This window comes from Austrofundulus limnaeus, unplaced genomic scaffold (assembly GCF_001266775.1).
Source record: "Austrofundulus limnaeus strain Quisiro unplaced genomic scaffold, Austrofundulus_limnaeus-1.0 Scaffold11, whole genome shotgun sequence".
NCBI classification, from domain to species: domain Eukaryota; kingdom Metazoa; phylum Chordata; class Actinopteri; order Cyprinodontiformes; family Rivulidae; genus Austrofundulus; species Austrofundulus limnaeus.
The window spans coordinates 2929576-2937264 of NW_013952413.1; the positions used below are offsets into that span (position 1 = coordinate 2929576).

The following is a 7689-nucleotide window of genomic DNA, read 5'->3' on the forward strand; positions in this document are numbered from 1 at the left end:
TTGTAAAACCACCACTGTATCAGTGTGAACCATGCTTTATGCTTTAATGATTCATGTGCATCACACAAACACACAATTTGTGTCAAAGGGATACAAAGGGATAACTAGTACTGTGGAGTTATCAGTAATCAGTATCTAACCTGCATTAGAAATTGCTCAGAGTGATCAGTTTGGAACAGCAGAAAAGAGTTTGTTTTATTAATTTTACACCACTGTCACATTTGAATAAGGCAGTTAAATACCTGCAGTAGCAGACAGTATTTACACCCACAATATTTAAACTACTTCATTTAGCACCATGTAGGTTGTCTTTTAGTTTTGCAAAAAGCAGAAATCTGCTTTAGTGTTTGTTTAGACTATCCTTTAGCTCAACACTCTATGACACTGAACTGAAAAGGCTCAGAGTGGTTTCTACTGCATGTAAGATACTGATTACTGATAACATCTCCACAATCATCTTAGTGCTTATCTCTGGTGTTCACAGCAATATTTAAACGTTGTATTGGGTTTGGCACAGTTCAATTATGGTAGGTTAACTGAGCATGGTGTTGAGTGTGAATGTGCCTGGTTGATAGATTTAATCCTGTGATGGTTTGTTGATCTGTCCATGTTGGGTCCAGCTGCTTGTTTGGTGGCAAGCTGCAGATCTCTGCAACACGAATGACAAATTAAATTAATAACCTTGTGCTCTTTGTGATTTTATGAAAGCTGTACCAAATAGTTTAAATTCTAATTTTGTTACAAATGCAGATGCAACATCCACAACCTTGTTGGAAATGCAAGCATATGATGATATGTTTAAATTATTGAACAGCTTGGATTTATTTATTTTTTAATCCATTTTTGTCTTTTATTCTACAGCGGAGCCCCTGGTCCAGGTGAACGGGAAGCCCAGCTGCTGCTTCTTCAAGTTCAGCCCTAAACTTATGTTCACCAAGGTGCTGAAGGCCCAGCTGTGGGTGTATCTGCGACCGCTGCAGCAGACCTCCACCGTCTACCTGCAGATCCTGCGACTGAAGCCCGTCACAGAGCAGGGCAGCCGCCACATCCGGATCCGCTCATTGAAGATCGAGCTCAACTCCAGGGTGGGCCACTGGCAAAGCATTGACTTTAAGCACGTGTTGCAGAACTGGTTCAAACAGCCCCACACCAACTGGGGGATCGACATCAACGCCTTCGACGAGAGCGGCAATGACTTGGCCGTCACCTCGCTGCGACCCGGGGAGGAGGGGCTGGTAAGGATCCTCAGACCTGTCCTCGGGCATGGGGAGGGAAAACAACACAGTTCATTTTTGTGCAATCCAATATTTCAGTCAAATACAAGCAAAGTCCTGCTGAGAAACAGAGATTTACCATTAGATAAGGAAGGGCCTGAAGATAAGGAGTCTCTTGAGATTTCTAATGAACTGCATGCATTACAATATGAGTAAATTATAGTAACATACATAACTTTAAATCATTATCAAGTCAGGAGTGAAGTGACCAAAACTATAAAAGTAAGAAATGTCAAAAGCACAAAGCAACCAGCTCTTTTTAAATAAAATTAAAGTTGTCTGAACACATCACAGGTGTGGATACCTGATCTTTCACAAAAACTGCAAACATCCACAGATAAATATTAAATGGCTCCTAAAACACATGGCTACAAAAAGATTTTGAGATCATTTTTTACACCTGACAGGTAGGATTTGCACCTAAAAGTAAGCAATAATAAACTATAATATGTCTCAGATAAATAAGAGTTAAAAAATATTAAGAAAGACAGGGAGTGGACAAACACGTGTTTTACCTTGGGCCTCAAAATGACCAAATCTGCATCTGCTGGTAAATAGAAACAATCCAAACTGAAAGAATAATTAAATAGTAGAAAGATTGGTACAGATGTCATAGAGCTAATTCCAAATATGTATTTCAAACATGTTTTAAAGGGATCCATGATTAGTTGTAACATTAGATTTTATTTGATAAACATTTATTTTAGCTGTAAAATAAAGACTGTAAAAATACTGTAGGCTGTTTAATTTAGTAAATTTTTAAAAATATATTTTAACACGGATGGAGCCATTTTATTAACACACAAAGCATTCTGGGTAAATGATGATGTGGATAGGTCCTCGGTGTGAGCGAGTTGTATCAACCCTGAAGGTTAATCTTGGACAAGATCTGATGATTGACTCTTTTAAATGAAACCAGAGAGCGTTGACAGAGAGGAGAAGGTAGAAATGACTCAGCCTGTAACTGAAAATATAAATGGAGGACAACAGAGCTGCTTCATGGAAGAACATCAGCTTAGCCTGTTAGCCATTGTACTAGCGCCAACGCTATATTGCCTTACATGTATTTGCTCGGCGCCAGAGCGACAAGATAACAACCTAAACTGAGGTCCTCCATCTACATTTTCAGTTGTAGACTGAGTCATTTCTACCTTCTCCTCTCTGTCAACGCTCTCTGGTTTCATTTAAAAGAGTCGATCATCAGAAATTGTCCAAGATTAACCTTCAGGGTGGATATAGCTCGCTAGCAGTGTCGCACCGATGTCCTATCCACTTCATCATTTACCCAGAATGCTTTCCTTGTAAATAAAATGGCCCCGTCTGTGTAATATATTTTTTAACTTTTAGTTAAAAAATGATAAAAACTAAACAGCCTACAGTATTTTTACAATCATTATTTTACAGTTAAAATATGTGTTTATCAAATAAAGTCTAACGTTACAACTAATCATGGATCCCTTTAATGTTCAAGTTGATCGTCATCTTGAATTGCAGATAAAAAAATCAACARAGCGCACAAAGAGGGAATAAAACAGGAAATTTAAAGCATATTCAGAATCTTGTTTGAAATAAATGTGTGCCAAAAGAAATCCATTTGACACAGAAGTTTTAAATGTTGCAGTCAAGTGTTTATTGGTAACTGAATGCAAATACAATAAAATCAGTAATCTTTAAACCGGCCGCAAGTTGACTAAATGTTTTGTGATAAAATTGGTAATAAAATAACCACAAAGAAAATTTATGAGGTGTTTTGTGATGTGAAGCCATAGACAAATGGTAAATGGTTCTGATTTCAAGCTTGTGGTTGTCAAAAAATATTTAAATATCAAATGTTTTTTTATGTCTCAATGTACGTATATTGTTTCCTACTTTGCATAAAGATGCAGATCTATTGTTGTGTTTTGAAAAAAAAAAAAGATATGATACATAAAGCTACCCAAATTTGTATTAAGACTGGCCTCTGATTCGAGTTAGTTAAACTGAATCTTAGTTATTAAAGTTAAAACAAACAGAACAAAAGTTTAAAAAATAGCAAAGTGTGCATAATAAGCTATGGCCAAACGATAAATTTTGCAAAATTGTACCTGAAAGTTAAAATTAGAAAGACAAGATCTAACCTGAAGAAATATACAAAAAGTATAAAATACAAAAGTATAAAAATCACAAATATAAGCACAATATTCTCGATGAAGCCAAATGTTTTGATAAATTGTTATTTTTCTTTTGAATATTCCCTCTTTACTGAACAGAGTTGTCATTTGTTTTACACTGGATGCCATTCCAGACACAACCTGGGCTCAAACCTGCCACCTCAGGATTATCAGATTGTGGCACTGACCACTGAGCTACCGTGACCCCCAAACATTTTGATACATGGAGGTTAAAATAAAAAAGTATGTGGAAGTAGTTTGATTGCAAAAAAAGGTATAAAAGAAACCACAAGCAGGAAAACCAGAGTGTGAATGCTGAGTCAGTGCAACTAAAAACGCAACCTCTTGTTCATCAAAACAAAGTAAACAAGTTATACACAAATCAGCCATGATCATTTTATATTTAGTTTAATTCTGACCGATGCTTTGTGTTATTGTGCTCACATCAGTTGGGTGAAAGAGTATAAACCCCTACAGCTAAATATAACACATAACACATGCAACTTTGTCTTGGTTCATGTGTTTGCTCAACATATTTTTTAAATGGTAAACCTCTAGGTTTATTATAATAAATGAGTCTGCTCAAATGAGTTCAAACTGCAGTGTCAAAGCGAGGGCCATTAATCTAGTTAGGGTTACTGAAACTGACAGTTAAATCCAACATCTTTGTTGAATTATGTAGGCCACTTCCCGGCCCTAGTTAAGCAACACCAAATATTTACCAAGCAGTTATTTGGGTCAGATCTTCACAACACACGAGGGGTCAGCTCTGGTGTCTTGGCCAATAAATTGCTGCCCTCTGCGCACACAGCAGTGTGCAATATTATTCCTAAACAAAGAGGAAAGAAAGAAAAGACCCAGAACACAGACAAGTGTACAATAATATCCCAAAACAACAAGCAGGAAAGGCAAACTCGGCTTCTCCTTGATCCGCTGAGTCTTTATTCTAAAATAAAAGCTTCAAAGGCCACCCTGACACGGTCTCACCCCGGCTGCCTCTCAGCTTATTTCCTCTTTTGAATGCGTCACAAAAAACCTCTGCAGCAGCCCAGCTGGAATCACTGCGGGGAGAAGGAGGCTTTGGAAAACAAACATGCTGAAGTAAAATATTTGATCTGCTTGCTGCGCCCAAAGGTCAAGGTTATGGTAGCCTGCATGTGACCTCGTGGGTCAGAGGTCAAAGCAAGCATACACACTCAGCCATTAGCCTTAGAAAAAGCTAGTTTCTGTCAACGCTCATTGAATCAGCCCTCAGGGGTGTTTATTCTTAAAAACGACCAAATGATCAGATTAAATTTCTGTTCATTGTGAGATGAGATGGGGTTGAATATGAAGCAGGATAAAGTCTCTTCAGGAACAAAATCATTAGATTTTATGTTTGATAAGAAAATGAGCCGTTTTTATTGATCATCTAAATCAATGAGGCAGTCTTTTGTTTTAGCTGATTTACAATAATTCTGAGGACCTTCAGCTAAAAAAATTAAACAATAAAAAATAAAGACGTCACACTGCCCATGGGTCCATTTCACTTCATTTTTCAAACGTATTTATTTATTGAATCTGTAATAAATTGATAAATTACTAAAATCCATGGATTCTTCACAAGTGAAAATCTTTTGTTTTACTTTTATGAAGCCATTAAAGGGTTTGACTGTTTTTATTACATGCTGACATGAGAACCAAACTCGTGCTTCAACCATGATTCGGCTTTTATCAAGTCTGACTTTATCAGGTGGTTGTAAAAATAAACAGTGTCTTACCTGTGGAAGACAGCAGTTAACACAATCTCAGCTTGGAAAATTAGAGTTGTTTTATTGAAGAAGTTTAATTAATGGTTACTCTGGATGGTAAGAGGTAGCGCTAGACTTAGTGCCTTGAGAGGAGAGGATAGAAGAAGCTGACGAGTTGAGGAAAGCTTGGTGCAGATGGAGGTGGCAAACTCATTCTATCCTCATCAGAGTGAGGAGTAGGGGTTTTGCGAGAAGTATGCAAGCCTTCTGAGTMTTATAGAAGAATGTATAAGAAAAGCCATCAACAGAACCTAAGAAGCTGCAGAGAAGGCCTCAAGATGGCTGTGGATCATGAGGGACAGGAAGTGGGTAGCCTGGGAGAGATTCTGATGTTGAAAAACTCAGAACCCACTTTGACGCCATCACTGATGTTTTGTCTGAGTGCATCAGCAGATTATGCAGCAACTATGGGAGTGGTGATTAGGGAGTGGAAACCTGGAACATGGAGAGGCTTTAGTAAAAGACAAAAGTCAAACTGAGTAATTAAAAAACTAAACACTAATATAAAGACCATAACTAGGATTTATTTACCATCAAATATAAATAATTTTCTTTGTTTGGGTTTAAAATCATTTGTTGTAATTGTTGCTAAGGTTCTGAATGTTTGGTTTCATTTTAAACCCAGAATGCTAAATGCATTATTTACATAACCTTTTTCAGAAGTGTTCTTGTTGTTTACGTGTCAGTGGTGGTGTTCTCTTATAACCACCTATTCCTCTGTCTCGTACCCTCCTCCCCCTGATTCCAGCAGCCGTTCCTGGAGGTGAAGGTTCTCGAGACGACCAAACGCTCTCGGAGAAACCTGGGCCTGGACTGCGACGAGCACTCCACCGAGTCCCGCTGCTGCCGCTACCCTCTGACGGTGGACTTCGAGGCGTTCGGCTGGGATTGGATCATTGCCCCCAAGCGCTACAAAGCCAACTACTGTTCTGGCCAGTGCGAGTACATGTTCATGCAGAAGTACCCGCACACCCACCTGGTGCAGCACGCCAACCCTCGCGGCTCCGCGGGGCCCTGCTGCACCCCGACCAAGATGTCCCCCATTAACATGCTTTACTTCAATGACAAGCAGCAGATTATTCACGGCAAGATCCCGGGCATGGTGGTGGATCGATGTGGCTGCTCTTAGGATGTGGAAGGAGACACACACACCTTAAATAATAATTATAGCTCTTCATCAAACCACCCAAAATCCTTACGGAGATCTTCCCTTCAGCACCAGATTTCACTTTTGCTCTGCTACAAAAACATCCAACTGAATTTCATTTTGTTTTCAGTAATTAAATTGATTCTGACTGTATAAAAAATTATAAATGAAATAAGAATCAAAAAAAAAGGAACTGAGTGATGGAAATACAGTATATTACAAATTATTTGAAAAGGGTGTACTCGTGGAGCAGTTTCAGAAAAAGGTAAATGAGACAAAACTGTCATAGAGTATGTGTTAGTTTTGTGATTTTTGTTTTTGTTTTTTGGCATCTTTGTGAAGTTAGTGGAATGTGATGAAAGGAGACATAAACATATTTCATGAAGCATTGTCAGTTAGAAAATACTCTTGTTTTTACAAAAACATTTACTTGAGCTCAAAATTTTGGCTACTTAAATATCTGCAAGGGGGCATGATCAAAATTATTTTGCAATCTATCACTTTAAAAATGTAGAAAACATGACACATTCGTCTGGGCAGAGATTGTGACGAGGTTTAATTTTCTCTTTCAAAGCAAGTCAGTACAGTTACACTCAAAAAACAGATGTAGTGGATTTCWTTTWAAAAATATGTCACTCAGCTGAATGCGTTACTTTTACTCAGTTCTGTTGAGTGGAACCGACATTTTAAAAATTAAATCCACTACATCTGTTTTCACTATAAAAGTAGATAACTTGTTTTAATGGATCGTGCATTGTAGATGTAGACTCATCTTGTAGTTCTGGACGGGAGAAGAAGAGCCAGTCCAGCAGGATGACCACAGGCAGTTTTTTTTCATCCAGAACATAAAATATATAAATTTTAAAGGGATCCATGATTAGTTGTAACATTAGACTTTATTTGATAAACATTTATTTTAACTAGAAAATAAAGACTGTAAAAATACTGTAGGATGTTTAGTTTTGTAAATTTTTAGAAATATATCAACACGGATGGAGCCATTTTATTTACATGCAAAGCATTCTGGGTAAATGATGACGTGGATAGGTCCTCAGTGTGAGGCTGCTAGTGAGCTATATCCACCCTGAAGGTTAATTTTGGACAATATCTGATGATCGACTCTTTTAAATGAAACCAGAGAGCGTTGACAGAGAGGAGAAGGTAGAAATGACTCAGCCTGKAACTGAAAATATRGATGGAGGACAACAGAGCTGCTTCATGGAAGAAGAACCTCAGCTTAGCCTGTTAGCCTTCGAGTTAGCGCCAACGCTATATTGCCTTATATGTATTAGCTAAGCGCTAGCACAACAAAACAAGCTAAACTGAGG

At 38.0% G+C, this 7689-nt stretch overlaps 1 protein-coding gene across 3 annotated transcripts in view; it reads left to right on the top strand.

Annotated features, from left to right (window-relative positions):
- Positions 1 to 7274, top strand: part of LOC106513268 (growth/differentiation factor 11) — a 25116-nt gene extending 17842 nt beyond the window's left edge. For 2 of the 3 annotated variants that reach the window (XM_014002003.1, XM_014002006.1), the window contains 2 exons: positions 862 to 1235; positions 5963 to 7274. In XM_014002003.1, coding sequence (XP_013857457.1) covers positions 862 to 1235; positions 5963 to 6343 — 755 coding nt within the window. In that variant the 3' untranslated portion in view covers positions 6344 to 7274. The remainder of the gene's footprint in view (positions 1 to 861; positions 1236 to 5962) is intronic. The other variant, XM_014002005.1, reaches the window with a different exon arrangement.
- Positions 7275 to 7689: the final 415 nt, after the last annotated feature.